Consider the following 17,289-nt stretch of genomic DNA (forward strand, 5'->3'; position numbering starts at 1 on the left):
TCAGGGAGGTGTCCCTTCCCAAGGGGAAGACACCATGGAGATCACACCCTTCCCGAAGGGGAGGTAATTATGTGGAAATAGGTCACATGGTCTTACTGAGCTTGTCGGCAGTGTCGCACATGAATAATTCCCCATGGTAGGTCCTACCCAGAGGGGAGGAGCTCTACAACATGGTGACCGGTGGCAGAGGGATCTTGTTTATTAAATCATTTAAAACCTAACAAATTTCTTTTGTGAAATGTTTTGCTTGAGAAGTGTGCTTTATTTAAAATAAATGCTTGAAATTTTGTTATCTAATACAAAGTCATTCATGCATTTTGAAATGTGGCTTAAAGGGAAAGTTCACTCAAACATTTTCAGTTCTCACATCTTTTACTTACCCTCATGCCATCCCAGATTGTGTGACTTTCTTTCTTCTGCAGAACACAAAGATTTTTAGAAGATTATTTCAGCTCTGTAGGTCCTCACAATGCAAGCGGATGGGTGCCAAAACTGTAAAAAGTAATCCATGTTAAATGTTAAGTGTTTAAATCTATATCTTCAGAAGTGATATGATAGGTGTGGGTGAGAAATAGATCAATTTTTATTTATTTAGTAATTATATATCGATCTGTTTCTCACCCACACTTATTATATCAATTCTGAATATATGGATTTAACCACTGGAGTCATATGGATTACTTTTTATACTGCCTTGAAGTACTTTTGGAGCTTAACATTTTTGTTACCCATTCACTTGCATTGTGAGGACTTGAAGAGCTGAAATATTCTTCTAAATTTCTTCAGCAGAAGAAAGTAAGTCATACACATCTGTGATGGCATGAGGGTGAGTAAATGATGAGATAATTGTACATTTTCAGGGTAATATTCCTTTTAGTACCAAAAAGTTTAGTACTTTTTTTTTTTTTTTTTTTCTAACAAATATATTGTTTCATGATTTGAAACTAGCAAGCTTATTTTTGTGAAATGTGTGCTTAAAAAATGTGCTTGTGATCTTGATGGATTTTTAAAGGAATGTTTAAATACAAATTAAGCTTAATTGACAGCATTTGTGACGTCATTTTGATTACCACAAACACTGATAATAATAATAATAATAATAATAGTAATAATTTAATATTTTCCCTCATTTGTTTTAGAAAAGTAAAAAATGAGGTTATAGTAAGACACTTACAATAAAAGTGATTGGGGCCTAAAACACACACCGTTTCAAAAGTATTGCTCCAATACAAAAAAAAACATTATATATGTTAAAATTATTTTTGTGTGATAAAATCACTGACATATTATCAGTGTAAATTTATATTCGATTTTGGGATGCATTGTTATATTTGTTTTGGCAAAAAAGTTGTACTACTGGATAAACTGTAACTTTACACAGATATGTGGATATTTGTGGTAAACCTGGTAATCTACATTATGCCACAATTTTGTCAATTGAGTTTAACTTGTATTGAACCTTGAATTTTCCTTTAAGTGTGGCTTAAATGTCCAAATACTTTTTAGGGCCACTGTAGATTCCAAGAGATGAGGGTTATAGGGAACAATAAAATGATGTTGGAGGGCTATGGATAGAGAAAGAAAAAGACAAATTCAGTGATAAAGAGAAAGGAAGAGAGATACAATTACAGTGCGATGCAACCTACTGTCTCTTTAAGGCTCCTGGTCCCTCCCCCTTCTCTGAGAGGCAGTGAGAGAGAGCCTCCTCCACTAGCAGCCAAAGCCTGTCCATAAAATCCATCCTCTTCCTCCCTCCATCTGGCAGTGTGCGCAGGAGAGAGAGGAGGGGACGGAGAGAGCGTGTGTGCGTGTATCCACAGGGTTTCGAGGCAGAGGCAGCATCCCTCCCTCAGACAGAGACACAGACAAGAGGAGGTGTCTCTTCCACAGCAGCATCACTGTAGAAACGGAACGCTAGGCAGCATCAGCAGTCAGTGGTCGCTGCAGCGACAAGCGCATCCGAGGAGTTCCAGGACTTCCTTCCAGGACTGTAGAAGCCAACTGCCTGCTCATGCTGGGGGCTCAGCGAGGGGAACTGTGGCCAGTTTTTCATCCACCTCCTCCTCCTCTGCTGCTTCACTTTCTCACTGAAGGACATCTCTGAATGAACCTCCTGCTCACTGTGGGGTAGAGTGGGTGAACAGACAGTGAGTGAGATACCAGGAAAGGCATAAAGAGTGGAATCAGTGGGTTTGAGCGAGTGGGAAAGGGAAAGAGTGAGAAGTAAGAGAGAAGTGGGAGTGGTAAGGAAATTGTGTGTGTGTGTGTGTGTGTGTGTGTGTGTGTGTGTGTGTGTGTGTGTGTGTGTGTGTGTGTGAGCGAGTGTGTGTGAGAGAGAGAGATAGTGAGTTAGTTAGTGTCAGTGTGTTTTGGAAGATGGTGACTGATATGGCAAGGATGATCCGAGCTCAGACGAGCCTGAAACTGTGGTCCCGTCAGCTCTGTTCTTCAGGAGGGAGGAAAGGCAGACCTACACATTGTTTCTACTACTGACCAGAAGAGAGGTGAGAAAGACAGAAAGAAAGAGAGAGCGAGCACTCTGTGTGAGGAAGTGTTTTGTATTCCCACTGAGGCTGGTATGATCAAATTTGGTGAGCGTGGCCATTTGTATCTTCTACATGGTCTCTCTTTGCCTTCTATAACTGATTTTGTGCTGTAAATTTCAGTCGAAAACAGGGTTAAAAGAGAATACAAGTGTGTGTTTAAGAGAGAGAGAGAAAATGGGGAGAAAAGGGGTAAAAACAAAACAGAGGATGAGAGAAATTATGACATAAACAGAGAAATTGCTTCCCTCCTGTCTTCCCAGGTGATGTGTCAGATTTTCTCGCGTCACTATTGGCAGAAGCGGTTTGAAGGTTCAAGTTCTCCCCTTTTATTCTCTTCTCTTCCTCCCTGGATCAAAAGACATATAATTTATCTCCTCTGGTCACTTTTGAAGAATGCACAGCTCTATTTTGAAAGGGAAGTGGTAACAAGACTGGATTTCACACTCCATCAGAGGGAACTTGATTTTGATCCATTTCTTTCCAATCATTTATGTGCTTAAGAAATTGGAGAGAATTTTTTTTTAAACCAAAGATGTGCCATTCCGTCTGACGCTCCGTGAGAGATTACATACTTCATGTCATGAGGAGCATTCATCACTTCCTTCCTCATAGAACACTTATTGTAAGTATAGTTTAAATTGTGCTTACCTTAGATAAATTTGACCTTTCTTACAATTTTAATTTGGTTGCCATGATTTTCAATTTTATTCTCACAGAAAGACATATTCAAGGACAAATACACACACATATACACACACGGACACAATCTTGCATAAATTGAAGGACATATTTAAGCTGTCTGTACAAAATGCTTTTTGGCAGAAATATCTGATGTAAAATTCTCTTTCTCTCTTCTCCTCTAGATCCAGATCAGATAAAAGTTGGAAAATCTCACCATTCGGTGTCTACTTATAATAAGACGACATCTCCAAGATTAAAAAAAGATTCACTTCAGTCCTGGTCTAATAAGTTCTGAAAGTAAGGCAATGTTGGGAGTTCCCTTTTTTCACCTGCATCGGATTTTATAAGAGTTTAGACTGGACCTTGAGGATCTGTCTCTCTTATGCATAGTGTGATGCAAAAAATGAATCCATGTACACATGGAAAATTCTGCATGATAGACAACAGCTTTCAGTCCAATATTACCCCAAAGGACTTGCATATTCTCACACATACACACTAAACACATGCTACTCACACAGATACAATGAAGTGAACCACCTCTCTATTACATTGTGCACATTTGCTTTCTTTTTCCTGGAGTTTGGCATGTGTTCCTTGGATCTATCAACATAACCATCCTTCAATGATTCCACAACCTTCCATTTCAACCACATCTCTCCCCAGAGCCCCGAGATGGATCCCTGCAGTACACAGCAAGAGGAGGCTTGACCTCAGACCCAGCGAGGTCTCTCGGCTGGCCAGGCATTTTTAAGATGTTGAACCCTCCCTGTGAGGCCCGAGCCCCAGATCGGATCAGTAGCACTGTGGCTCCCGGTGGCCCCAGACATGGATCGTGGCTCGGCTTGCCCCTGCCCTCAGCGCTCCGCACTCCGGCCCATGAGCAGCCTGTGAAGGATGTCCCAGAGCGGAGCTCCGGCCCGGGAACCCTCTGAGACCCCCAGTCAGAGAGAAAAGATCCGCAGCCACATGAAGATGGTGATCAAGCAATTGGAAGGAATTCTCAAAGAGCTGAAAGATGTGGCACATGAACTGCGGGAGGTAAGACCTTATTCAGTGTGTCAACTGGGAATAGTTTCCGGAACCATCGTTGCCATTTCAGGATACTAGTGATTGAAAAAGCTCTATATTTTAAATAAATTCCATTTGCAATTTCTTTTTTTGTTTATTTTTTTACTCTTTGAAGAGAAGCAATGGGGGATACCTAATGTATATTTCAGGGTTTTTGGAATTGATTGGCAGGTTGAGGAAGTACCAGTGTGGTTTAGAGTGCATGTAGCCTCATTACATGGAAAAACCCTAAACTCAAACTAATCTTTTATTGCAAAAGATGTATTAACCCCATTTGGTATACTCATTGTAGAGGGTTTGAAAATCAATCTGACAAATTTTGGAGTCTCAAAACCTCAAAAACTCAAACCCTCTAGCACCCCCAACAGCTCAAAATTGGATTTTTGGTCTGCTTATAACATTCACCCCATTAACATAATTCACATACATTCAGAGTCCTTGGCTGATACCAAATTAATCCAATCACTCCAATTCCTGCCCTCTATATTGGCTGCAATTTTGGATTTTGTACTTTTTAGACCTATTGTCTCACAGCATGCATTAGATCTTTAACAAAAGTGTGGTGAATTGGGGTGTAGGATTTGATGAGCAGGTTGAAGGACCACCAAGGTGGTATAAAGTGAATGTAGTCTCATTATACCAAAAAAACCCTGAGCCCAAACTGAGTGATCTATAATTGCAAGAGACGTATTAATCCTCAACCATTTCACTCTCTTAATAGCCTGACTTGCTTTTTATTGAAGAATTGTTACTGTCAAAGGGGCAGAACGGTGTGGTAAAGAGAGAGTGTTTTATGCAAAGGAGAGATGACTTGTCCACTGACATGACATGATATGTGTCTGGAATTCACAGAAATGCCAAATGATAGTGTAAATGGGAACAAAGTGATTTCACACAGCGATGGAGAGAGTAAAATGGATGAACAGAAAGGGAGAACATAAGTGAGAGGCACAGAAAAGAAAGAGAGAATAAGGCAAAGAGGTATGCTAGGTAGGAGTCGGGCTTGGCAATGCAATAGTTATGTAAGCACTTTGTTAGCGGCTGGATTCCTACTGTATCCTACCAACTGCCATGGTTACAAGATGAAAAGATTCCGCTGCATATGTGTGTGTGTGTGTGTGTGTATTTCTCTCTGTGTGCTTAGGGGTGAGCTGACAGGAGAGAAAAAATAAAAATGTGTGTCTGCGTCAATGTCATATTTCAGCTGAATAGATTTGTGTGGGTTTCGGAGTCTAAGTGTGTGTGTATGTGAGAAAGGTAAGAACAAGTATTAGGTATGAGACTGTTTGTTTAAGAATGTGAAAGTAATGCAATAAATAGAATTTATGTGACCGGGCAGAGTGTGTAATGTATGTACAGTATGTCTATGTGTTTTTGAGCAGGTGCGGTTCTAGACAGTTTTGACTCCGGGGGCCAGGGTGGGGCTGGGTGTGCTTGTAGGGGGTAACTGTATTATACCTTAAATGTCCCCTGTACTCATGTTTTTATATCTGCAGAAATGCAATTTCTGACAACCAAAGATTCACCAAATTTGAGTAAAAATTTTACATTTTAAATAAAAATATATATAAACAAACAGGCTTATGACAAATGTTTCAATAAGTCAGTAAACCCTAAAATTCTGGTTTTACCCACAAACTTTAAGCCATGTTGCCATGCTGTTCTTTAGAATGACTAATGCAGAAAAATTATTGGGTTAAATGAATGATAGGCTACATCAAGATTTTAGGTTAGAATTTAATCAGAAGGCTACAGTCAGCATGTACAGTCCAGGTTCATCACTGTCACGACTGCTATGTTGCTCGGAGCTGCACCCAAGAATTTCACACACTATTGCACTTGTGTATATGGTTGTGTGACAATAAAAGTGATTTGGGTGATTTGGGAATTTGAGGTCTTGTAAATGGTCACCATTTCCTTTAAGATTATTTTAAGAATTTTTAAGCACATTTTTAAATTCACTAGTTCATTTTAAATGGTCCAGTGTAACAAGTGAATTTTTAAATGCATGTATCTATCTCAATTACTGTGAGTTTAAAAAGTTGCATGCATCGTAATTATAAGTAACCAATAAGATGGCTTTTATGTGTGTTTTTTATTATTGTTATGTCTGTCAGTGTCTATGCGCATTCCTTACTGAGCGCACTTTGTGTGCACCTCTTATTAGAGAATGCTGTTGCTAATAAGCTCAGTTCTCTGATATTGAGCACATGTGTGCCTCTCCCTTGTGATTGGCGTGCGTTAAGTATTTGATGATAAATGGTGTTCATAAAGATGACGTTGTGTTTGTTATCTTTAATGCTTCTCTTGCATTTTGTTGGCAAGAGAAGCAGGATCAACCCTGCAGCATTGTTCTCTCTGCCCCAGTTAGTTGTGCGTTTGCTTTTTATTCTTGCACCTGAACCCAACAGTGCCAATATTAATCTGTATGTATTATTAGGTTAAAGAATATATGACTATATCACACAGGCATATAACATTGACACGCAGGCCTAGATGACACATTGTGTGTAAGGAAGTGTGCTTACATAGTTTTGCGTTATGAAAACCTAAAAATGCAGAAAGGTTTGTGTAAGGGTTAGGCGGTAAAGGTAGGGGACAAAACATATAATTGGCATAGTAAAGAAACAGTTATTCAATGCAAAGTGCTGGACATGATAGGAAAATAAATGTCCTTAATTCATCTCCCTCCCTCCATGTAGACATTGAATATTTCAATCCACTCTGCCTAGCACACAAACTACAATCTTCTAAAAAGACCCTCCTCCAGCCATCCCTCTTCTATCCTCCAAGCTCCCCAGCCACAAGCATCTGTTCCCCCATCCACCCTAGTTCTACAGCTCTCTTTCTGATTCAGTTCACCCCCTCCCTCCAGATTACCCCATCCAGCTTCGTTCTCCTCCCCGTTCACCTCTCACACCTCCAGAATGTGTACTGTAGATCTGGGGGAGGCCAGGCAACAGCAGAACTACACCCTCAAGTCTCTCCCTTGTGCTTGGCACCCAAACGTGATTGATGATGTGGGAATAATGCTCGCTCCGGCTATTTATAACCACCAAGACTCGCCGTGGCCCGGTAAATGGCGCTACACCCACACTACATATGGATCCGGCTAAAAATAACAGCACATATCTAGGAACTTTGAGTCAAGGCTGATGTGTTCGGCGTGTCTGCAGAGTAAACTAGGACCAGAGAGCATCTGTAACATGAAATTTGGTGTTTGAGATTATGGGCATCTATGAGATGGCTGTAGAGCTTAATGTTATCTCTAATGTTCTGTTGAGATTGAGTTTACTTTTTTATGTTTGGGGTACCAGAGACCCCAATGATGTGAATGTAAAAATAATAGTAGGAGTTAATTATTCCTAGATTTTCTCTTTTAATAATTTTAATAAGTTCATCTGAACTAATCAAAACCAAGCAATTCCCTTAAAAAATGAAAATCATGTCATGTATTTCTTAACCCGTATGACTATATTTCTTCCGTAGAACACAAAAGGAGACATTAGGCAGAATGTTAGAGACTGACATCACCTTTCACTGCATCTTTTTATATACATATCCTTTTGTGTTCCACTGATGAAAGAAAGGCATGCAGGTTTAGAACAACATGAGGGTGAGTTAATGATGACAGAATTTTCATTTTGGGGTGAACTATCCCTTTAAATATTTTTCCTTGAGGTTTCACAGACTGTATTGATGATCAATAAGAAAGGATGTGCAGATGGCAAATGTTGGATAAAATCTTTAATTCTTTTGGCTGTATTCGAAGAGCAACTGATGGATAACGCTCAATGCTGAATGATACTTGGGATGAAGATTAATGAGGTCACATCACATGTAATGAGACTGCAGGCTCAGTAGCTAGTTTTGCAAACAGAAACAGTTTTGCTTTTCCATGTCATTTGGCAGAGTTAGATCAGAACAGCTACCATCAAACCATTTCTACCCCTCAAAGGGCATGGATAATTTATACTCTTGGTCTCTGAGAATGTACAGTATGTCTGTGTGTGCTGTGTGAGTATGAAAATGCGTTCCCTTTAACTCTATTTTACTTCAAAGTGCTACACGTTTATGCTGAGATAGAAAATACTTAACGTAACTCTTCAACTTACATAAAATGGCACAAACAGCTCTGAAGTCATCGGTTTTGTCATTTTGCAGGATTTTAGGATCGCACATGTGCCTGAAAACTTTTTACATCTCCTCCCATCCACTTTAACTCAAATTTAATCCGCAAGCTTTCACTGCTACACTTTTTAATTAACGCTAACTGCCTCAGGCTCAGATCAGTCTTGCAAACACAAATTGAGGGAAATGCTGTCATTGTTTTTTCCTTTAGTGTTCAAGTAAGAGATGCACGTACATTCAAAAAGAAATTATTTAGTAAAAAAAAAAAAAAAAAAAAACATTTACGACAACCCTCGCAGTAAAACTATGCTAACTTGACATTAGCCATCACTGTCATCAAATTTAACACATTCAAAATCACTGTCGGAAACTAAACCAAACTGCAGAAATTTTCTATCAGCTTTTTACATTATTTGAAGGAGGTCCTATATCAATTTAGCATGGATTTACAGTAGTATCAATAACTGTAGTAATTACCGTATTTTGTCGGAAACTGTGGTTATTGTTGTACTTTTGTAGAATTACTGGTATCCTCATAGGTTATAAGCTTCACTTAGAGGTGAAATGTATAATTTCTGTGACACTAGTATCACCAAATTGAGATGTTTTCAAACATTTTTCCCGAACACTCACCGCGGCTGCCAAAAACGGATAGTTTTGCCCCAAACATATGCGATTGGTTGAGTCAGTGTTGCTGTGCAAGACAGAGTAATGTTTTTGTATAGCACCACAGTGTTAACACTTTTTGGGGAAATCAACCTACGAATGGCTTACTATAGCTTACTATAGTAATAATATAATTGAGCAAAATGTTAAATGGTAATAATATAATTGAGCAAATGATTTGTATAATGGGCATTTTGATATTAACAATATTGTTATAAGATTTGGTTGGAGACAAATATATTATGCATTTGCATAAGCATTAATGGCCATAATGGTTGAAACAGACAACGCTGCCCCTGGAGTTAGCCAGTAGTTGTGCTGAATTTGATGATCAATACATTTAATTTATGAGTCAATTCAGTTGCTCTGTCCTCAGCGAGTTGATTCTCTTTTGAATTCACTGTGGTGTGAAGACACACAGGGCACAACACACTAACAACATTGATAACATAAACATTTTCATTATATTTAAACAACCCCTGATGCATTAACAGGTCCAAATGATATATCAATGGATTATTTAAAAAAAAATGCAAGAACTTGAAAATTACATTTAATACCATTTGTTGGGGAAGCTACTTTGAAACTGTTTGAAACTTTTCAAGCTGCTGTACTCATAATTTCAAGTAATTAAAGTCAAGCTATACTTTTGAAAATGTAGTTAGCTACACATGAGTTACTTACAAAAAGTATATAACTGCGCTGAATCTACTTAAGTAGGTATCATCCTTTTAAATATAAATATATCTATCCATTGATATTATTTATAATTTCAGAGGTGTTTTTTTTTTCTAGCAAAAAACAAAAAACTAAAAATGAATGAATAATTTAATGACGGCATTAAACAGATACATTTGCAGTAAATACAAAAAAAATAAAAATAAAAAATAAAAAAGAGTACACCCTAATGTAGGATGTGAGAGTTAAAAACCTTAGCAACATTTCATGAAATATTGCACTATAAATAAGAAGCAGGGCTTCTGCGTAGTGACTCAAATCAGTGAATCTTTTCTAATTGCCTCATTTTAATGAACTGCTCTGTACTACTGTCACATATTGTAATTAAGTTAGTAGCTTTGCTACTTATAGCACCATCCTCTCTAGGAATGTGAGAAAAGAGAGGAGATAGATGGAGACAGAAAGACACAATACAGACAGGAGACTGTGTCTCCCAGCATGTAATGAGAGGGACAAGTGTTATTTGGACAAAGAGTACTTATCTTTGCTACAGTGCAGTGTCTGCAGCCTGGTTAAGTGTCTCTGCCTGAGCGCAGTAATTTGAGATTGGTTTATCACACAGAAGCAGAGGTTGTGATGCAACAGCAAATGTTGTCTGTTTCCGACGAAATTGCTTGGTCTGTTTTAATTTCTGCACCAAAATAAAAATAAGACGACTCATTAAAAGCCTTCCAAAATGATAATCTGCATATATCCATCACATTTCTGTTCCAAATAGATGAGACAGTCATGCTGGATCCTTTTAGAGATCTGTAGCACTTTTAAGGCACAGTCAAGCCAAAAGAGACAGGAAATGCCTTCACCGATCCACCCCTGATCAAATAGCATCAGTCCCATTTGCAAATAGAGTGCCTCGGGCTAATTCATTTTCAATACCACAAAAAAAAAAATAAATAAAAAAAAAAAAAACGTACAGTTGAAAATTGGCCTTGGGTTACAGTATTTCAGCAGTTAAAGTCAACATAAAGTGCCATTCACAACCTATAATTTGATGTATTTATATAACATGAAAAACTGTAGTTAACTAATTAATTGGTTTGTGATAGTGGGCACTCCATAATAGAATCCCAGTTAACAAATGTATGTTCTAAGAATGTTTTCCAAATACATCTTTGTTGTGCGAACAGTGAAAAATGATTATTATTTTTTTTTACTTGAGTATAGAGTTAGTATAACATTCTTGAAAATATTCTCTCAACTTAATTTGTCAATTTCACTATTGTCTTAAAATCATAATTCAAGGAAATTTAAAGATATAGTTAAAGATATGTTCGAACGATGTTGAATATTGTGATAACTTTTATTGAATACTAATAAAATAAGAGTGTGTTGTTGGCAAGAGAAGCAGGATCAACCCTAATGTTTACTAAGCCATTACATAGTGTTTTCCAATGTTTCTGGAACTTTCACTGTGGGATGGAGCCAGGTGGTTAGAGGGGAGTTGTTTAAGAAGTAAAAGGGATTCGTAATGTCAGCCAAAAAGGAAAGTTGTTTTTCCTTGTTTTGATAGTTTTTATTTTTATTTTTATTATCATCATCATCATTATTATTATTATTATTATCATTATTTAAAAAAAAAAAAAAGATTACATTTCATTTTTTTTTTTTTTAATTTATTTATTATTTTTTAAATAACATACAGGGTTCCCACAGTCATTGAAAACCTAAAAAAGAATATGAGGGGAATTTAAAAATTCATGTAAACTGGTTGAATCTTAAAAAGCCATGTACATTTCTAGAGAATATGCACTCACTGATTACCTCATCAGGAACACATGTACACCTACTTATTAATGCGATTATCTAATCAGCCAATCATGTGGCAGCAGTGCAGTGCATACAATCAGGCAGATACGGGTCAGGAGCGTCAGATAATGTTCACATCAACCATCAGAATAAGGAAAAAATGTGATCTCAGTGATTTCGACCGTGGCATGATTGTTGGTGCCAGACAGGCTGGTTAGAGTATTTCTGTAACTGCTGATCTCCAGGGATTTACACACACAACAGTCTCTAGAGTTTACTCAGAATGGTGCCAAAAAAACAAACAAACAAAAAAACAAAAAAAAACAAAACAAACAAACAAAAAAAAAAACATCCAGTGAATGTGGAAATGTGTTGTTGATGAGAGAGGTTAACGGAGAATGGCCAGAGTGGTTCGAGCTAACAGAATGGCTACAGTAACTCAGAAAACCACTCTGTACAATTGTAGTGAGCATAATCATCTCAGAATGCACAACATGTGAAACCTTGAGGCAGATGGGCTACAACAGCAGAAGACCACATCTGGCACTTTATTAGGCCCATTGTGTTCCCAATAATGTGCAGAATGAGTGTGTGTATATTCTAGTTAGTTCTATAAAATATTTCATTAGCTAGTAATTGCTCTTTGTGGCTATGATCTCTATATTTTATTTATTAATCCTTTTATAATATTTATTAATCCTTTTTCAGTAATCGAATGACTGGAAAAATCATAGAAAAGTCATTGGAATTAATTTTCTGATCATGCACAGATTAATTGTGCACAATAAGACCAGGAACATGGATTAGGAAAGTATACAGGGACAATTTTGATTTTGTGTCGACTTCAAATACAATTTTTATTTACAAAGTCCCAGCAGAACAAGAGTTGTCATCCTAGTGTCCAGAAATGACTAGTGGCATGTTTTATTCTATTGTAGGGCAACCAAATGTCTGAAAACAGAGACACACTGCATTCCACATCACATCATGTCTGATCCAGCTAGATAGATTGGGGTGGAGAGGGAGAGAGTGGAAGAAAGTGAGATGAGTGAAGGTAGGAGAGATGGTAGCAAGTGATGAGGATAAAGCATGCGGTGAGACAGTGTCACACTCCAACTCAGACACATACAGAGAGAGAGAGAGTGTGACAGGATCCAGGCAGGCAGCCTATCAGTTAGGTTGGTAGGCTCTCTCAGTGCCTAGCTGTGGGGCTGAGCATGGGCGAATCTGCTCACGACGTAGAGAGAGAGACCAGCAGGGGGGCTTAAACCCTGAATCAAAGGCTGCCACTCTCTCACTGGGACTGTTTACCCTGTCTCCCCCTGCACAGTTTTCTTTTGCACGGGGCCACTGACAAGACTGTATGGCTGTCACTGTGGTAAAGCTGCACGTTATCCACTAGAAACCCTAAAACTGGACAGATTGGTTAATGAAGAATAGACATTGGTTTATTCAAAAACAAATGTCCAAATCTTTGAAATCTCAAATTCTCTAGACCTCTTGCAGTGCTTGAATATCGGAAATTGTTGGGGGGACTATGAAAGTATTTCAAGTGCAGTCGACTGTATTTTCACATGCACATTATGATTTATACAAGTAGATGTTCCTGGATCAAAATCTGTTGTTATTCCTAGAGCAACATTCTTATCAGCCAATTATTGTTCTGAACCTACCAATAAAATTAGGAAAAGAGTTTTGAGGATTTTAGTCCATGTCTTGTAACTTTAATATCATCTGTATGCTAGTGTACACCAACAAGTTGGTTTACACACATTCAAAATTTACAGGAAAACCAAGACCAAAAATATCACCCATCCTGTACTCCAAATTGTTGTCCAATCAAATGCTCTCTGGAATGAGAATGTCCCTCCCCCTAATACCATCTGCCAATGACAAGAAATAGCATGTAGCAAATCATGGTTCATGGCTGTGACATAAACTAAAGGCTATTAGCCTTTACTTCATGTTTCCTGTTTCAAAAGGAAATACATAAACACAGGAAAGATAACTGCGCTCTTCAAGCCATTTCATGGTCTTTAAGCATTTTCTTTTACCTCAATTTGCCTTCATGACAGAAATTGTGCAGGGAAACTGATAAATTGAGAACTGTTTTTGACCTTATTCAGTGGTTGCCATCTCACAAACCCTGTAACCTGATCTTAAAGAGATGAACCTTTTTGCACTCTCCTGTTCGATCGCCAATGCATCAAGGCCCAGCGTTGACTGCCCACTTTGATCCAAAGCTGCCTCCGACATCACTGTTCCCCAGCAGGCAGCAGGAGACTCAATTTGCTGGAGATTATGGGGAGGCTTTGGTGAAGTCAGAGGCCTGTTAGCTCTCCCTCTCTCTCACCGCAGCTCAGCCAAGCTGGGCAGGAAAAATCAGCTTCGTGGTCAAGACAGAAATGTAACCATCCAGCTTGCCGGGGTGCCCGGGCAGCCTAATCCTGCTCTGTCCGTCTTAGTTTACCCTCGTTCACAGACCCATTTCCATTTCCTCTTGACCTCATTTTTCTTTGCTCAAATTAATTTCTTAAATTAATGAGCATCACCTCAGGAATGATTGCATCAGCTGTAGCTAGTCTTCAGGGAAGTCTGGCACCTCTTATTTGGAATGTAGCACTCAATAATGTTTCGGAGGGGAAAAAGGATCTTTCTCCACTGACTGCTTTTCAAATGTAGGAGTGTATTTTAACTGTAAAAGTTTTTGAAAGTATTATAGTAGATATTTTGCCATTGATAGATTATTTTTGGAGGGCTCTTAAAAGCATGGAAATGTCTGCTGACTTTGACGTCACAGCTTAGTATAGTCGCTAGAAAAGGGCTAGGGACTATGCACATTCATACATGTATTTTGACATCAGCCAGTTAGTATTGTCAGCTAGAGGTTGTGCAATTCCGAGATGGGCATGCACGGGCTGACCAACTGCTTTGAGTTGAATGGGAATGCTAACGGATAGCTTTCTCCAGATATAATAGCCTCCTTGCCGACAGTGGACAAGCCCTCAGTTACAAACGTTGTGAGTTTCCAGCTTCATTACACACTTCTGCTACACTGTTCAGGGTGGTATTGACCGCCTCATCATGCTGGTAAAAGCCATGGATTAGCTCCCACTTTGGCTCACACAACCCTCTCAAGTCCTCCATCTCTAGTGGCCATTAGAGGCTTCCTGGTTATTAAAGCAGATTCTGTGAGAGGCAAAGATATGAAACATCTTCAGTTTGGTTAAAGCTATGCGCTGATGTAATATTTCAGACTTTTATGATATTCAATGTGAAACTTGTTTTGAAATGATGCAATCCCTGTCTAAAGGTGTCAGGTCTTGATTTATTCTCTACTTTGAGAAAATATACTTGCGAGTAGGCATCTCTGGAGATTGTTTTGCCTTATTAAACATAAGCTAGAACATACAGAATCTGTTAGTGTTACAATGTATACATTCCAATTGACTGAGCCACATTTTCTCCACTAGGGAGGATAATAGTGTTGCATTGTAAAGGCAGAGCGATAACAATTTGTCCCTCAACTCTGTCCCTCCTCTTTGCTCATTCTCTCCTCTGCTCTCAATCCCTTTCTTATTTTCCTCTTCATCATTTCTCTCTCTCTCTTTGGCTACCCCAGCTGATGATAGGATTTGAAAAACAAAAAACAAAAACAAACAGCTCTAATCATTTGCAGTAGTTGCTCCGATGGGCATGCATAAAATGGGTCCTGGTACTTCTTTGTGCTAAGAATTAAACCACTGGGTTGAAGTTAATGGGGTGAGAAATGTCAGACTGACTCTTTAGATGGACTAATTGTTTTTCAAGCATGCTTAGCACACATAGAGGGACAAATGCTTTTATCAGCCTTAACTACAACTGGAACTGAATATGTTGTGTGATCCTAAGAGCAACATAATCTCTGAATGCCCATCATGAGCAATGACTATACTGTTTGTGTTCTTTAATTATATGTAATGTTTTTAAAACTAGTAGACTATTGTAACAAGTTCGTGATAAGGTGCAAGGAGGAAGCGAGTCCGCAAGTTCCAACACAAAAGGTATTTATTTTTTCCAACACAAAAACTTGCTTTTTCAGCACTTCACTCTTAAACATGCACACAAGTCTCAGTGGGCACGTAGTAACTCTCTCTCTCTCCCTCACTGGCATCTGGCTCGCTCTCAAATCCGTCTCCAACTCTCACTGCAATAACAAACAGCTGTTAGAGACAATCATTGCCAGGTGATGATCCTTACAGTTCTCATCTCCTGATCTCGCTCTCCATTCACAAGCCGGTGCTCAACCACGCCCCCACCACCACAACTATATTGAAGCATAAAAAAACCCAGTGCTGACAGTATCTAAGAACTGGAATATTACAGTGTGACTCAATTTGCAATGATCTCATAATGTAACCTCTAAGAGAGTGAACTGTAATAGCAAAAAGCTTAAGCAGCAGGGCAGAAAGCAGCCTTTAACCTTTAAAGCCTCTAAAGTTTGAGTCTTTTATTACATCATTGGGAATGGAAAAAGGTAGATGTGATTAATATTTACTATACATGGATATTTGGTCCAGTTTGTAACCGTGGGGGGTTGAATAATAAAAATAATAAAGGAGATCAATCATTATCGAATGCTACAAACGGACAACTGATTGCACAATAGTTTGATCTACAGTATGTTAAAACATAAGGATCATCCATCAGCTTATGTTATAGACTAAGCCTTGTCTGAAGATTTAAACTAGTTTTGAAAGTTTGAAGTTTGATGGTTATACAGAAATTACAGTAAGACAGATCTCAAGCTTGCTAGATACTGCATATATATATATATATATATATAAATTTCACCCCATGCTTTCTGTAGCACTTGCCATAGATGTGGCTGTCTTGTCGGGCACTTTTCACACACCTTACAGTCTAGCTGATCCCACAAAAGCTCAATGGGGTTAAGATCCATAACACTCTATTCCAATTATCTGTTGTCCAAAGTCTGTGTTTCTTTGCCCACTCTAACCTTTTCTTTTAGTTTTTCTGTTTCAAAAGTGGCTTTTTCTTTGCAATTCTTCCCATAAGGCATGCACCCCTGAGTCTTCTCTTTACTGTTGTACATGAAACAGGTGTTGTGCGGGTAGAATTCAATGTGGCTGTCTGCTGAGGACATGTGAGGCGTCTATTTCTCAAACTAGAGACTCTGATGTACTTATCCTCTTGTTTAGTTGTACATCTGGCCTTCCACATCTCTTTCTGTCCTTGTTAGAGCCAGTTGTCCTTTGTCTTTGAAGAATGTAGTGTACACCTTTGTATGAAATCTTCAATTTTTTTTTTGGCAATTTCAAGCATTGTATAGCCTTCATTCCTAAAAACAATTATTGACTGACAAGTTTCTAGAGAAAGCCGTTTCTTTTTTGCCATTTTAGACCTAATATTGACCTGAAGACATGCCAGTCTATTGCATACTCTGGCAACTCAAAAACAAACACAAAAACAACGTTAAGCTTCATTTAATGAAACAAATAGCTTTCAACTGTGTTTGATATAATGGCAAGTGATTTTCTAGTACCAAATTAACAATTTAGCATGATTGCTCAAGGGTAAGGTTTTGGAGTAATGGCTGCTGGAAATGGGGCCTGTATAGATTTGATCAAATATGACTTTTTTCAAATAGTGATGGTGCTGTTTTTTACATCAGTAATGTCCTGACTACACTTTGTGATCAGTTGAATGC

The 17,289-nt window shown here is 38.4% G+C and overlaps 1 protein-coding gene across 3 annotated transcripts in view; it reads left to right on the forward strand.

Moving 5' to 3' along the window:
- Positions 1 to 1,698: 1,698 nt before the first annotated feature.
- Positions 1,699 to 17,289, forward strand: part of LOC127455691 (inhibitory synaptic factor 1-like) — a 109,417-nt gene continuing 93,826 nt past the window's right edge. Inside the window, exons 1-3 of one of the 3 annotated variants that reach the window (XM_051723748.1) lie at positions 1,699 to 2,504; positions 2,807 to 3,168; positions 3,410 to 4,268. In XM_051723748.1, coding sequence (XP_051579708.1) covers positions 4,125 to 4,268 — 144 coding nt within the window. In that variant the 5' untranslated portion in view covers positions 1,699 to 2,504; positions 2,807 to 3,168; positions 3,410 to 4,124. Of the gene's footprint in view, positions 3,169 to 3,409; positions 4,269 to 17,289 lie in introns of all 3 variants that reach the window. The other 2 variants (XM_051723750.1, XM_051723749.1) reach the window with 2 other exon arrangements.

The sequence above is a fragment of the Myxocyprinus asiaticus genome, chromosome 18 (assembly GCF_019703515.2).
Source record: "Myxocyprinus asiaticus isolate MX2 ecotype Aquarium Trade chromosome 18, UBuf_Myxa_2, whole genome shotgun sequence".
Taxonomy (NCBI): domain Eukaryota; kingdom Metazoa; phylum Chordata; class Actinopteri; order Cypriniformes; family Catostomidae; genus Myxocyprinus; species Myxocyprinus asiaticus.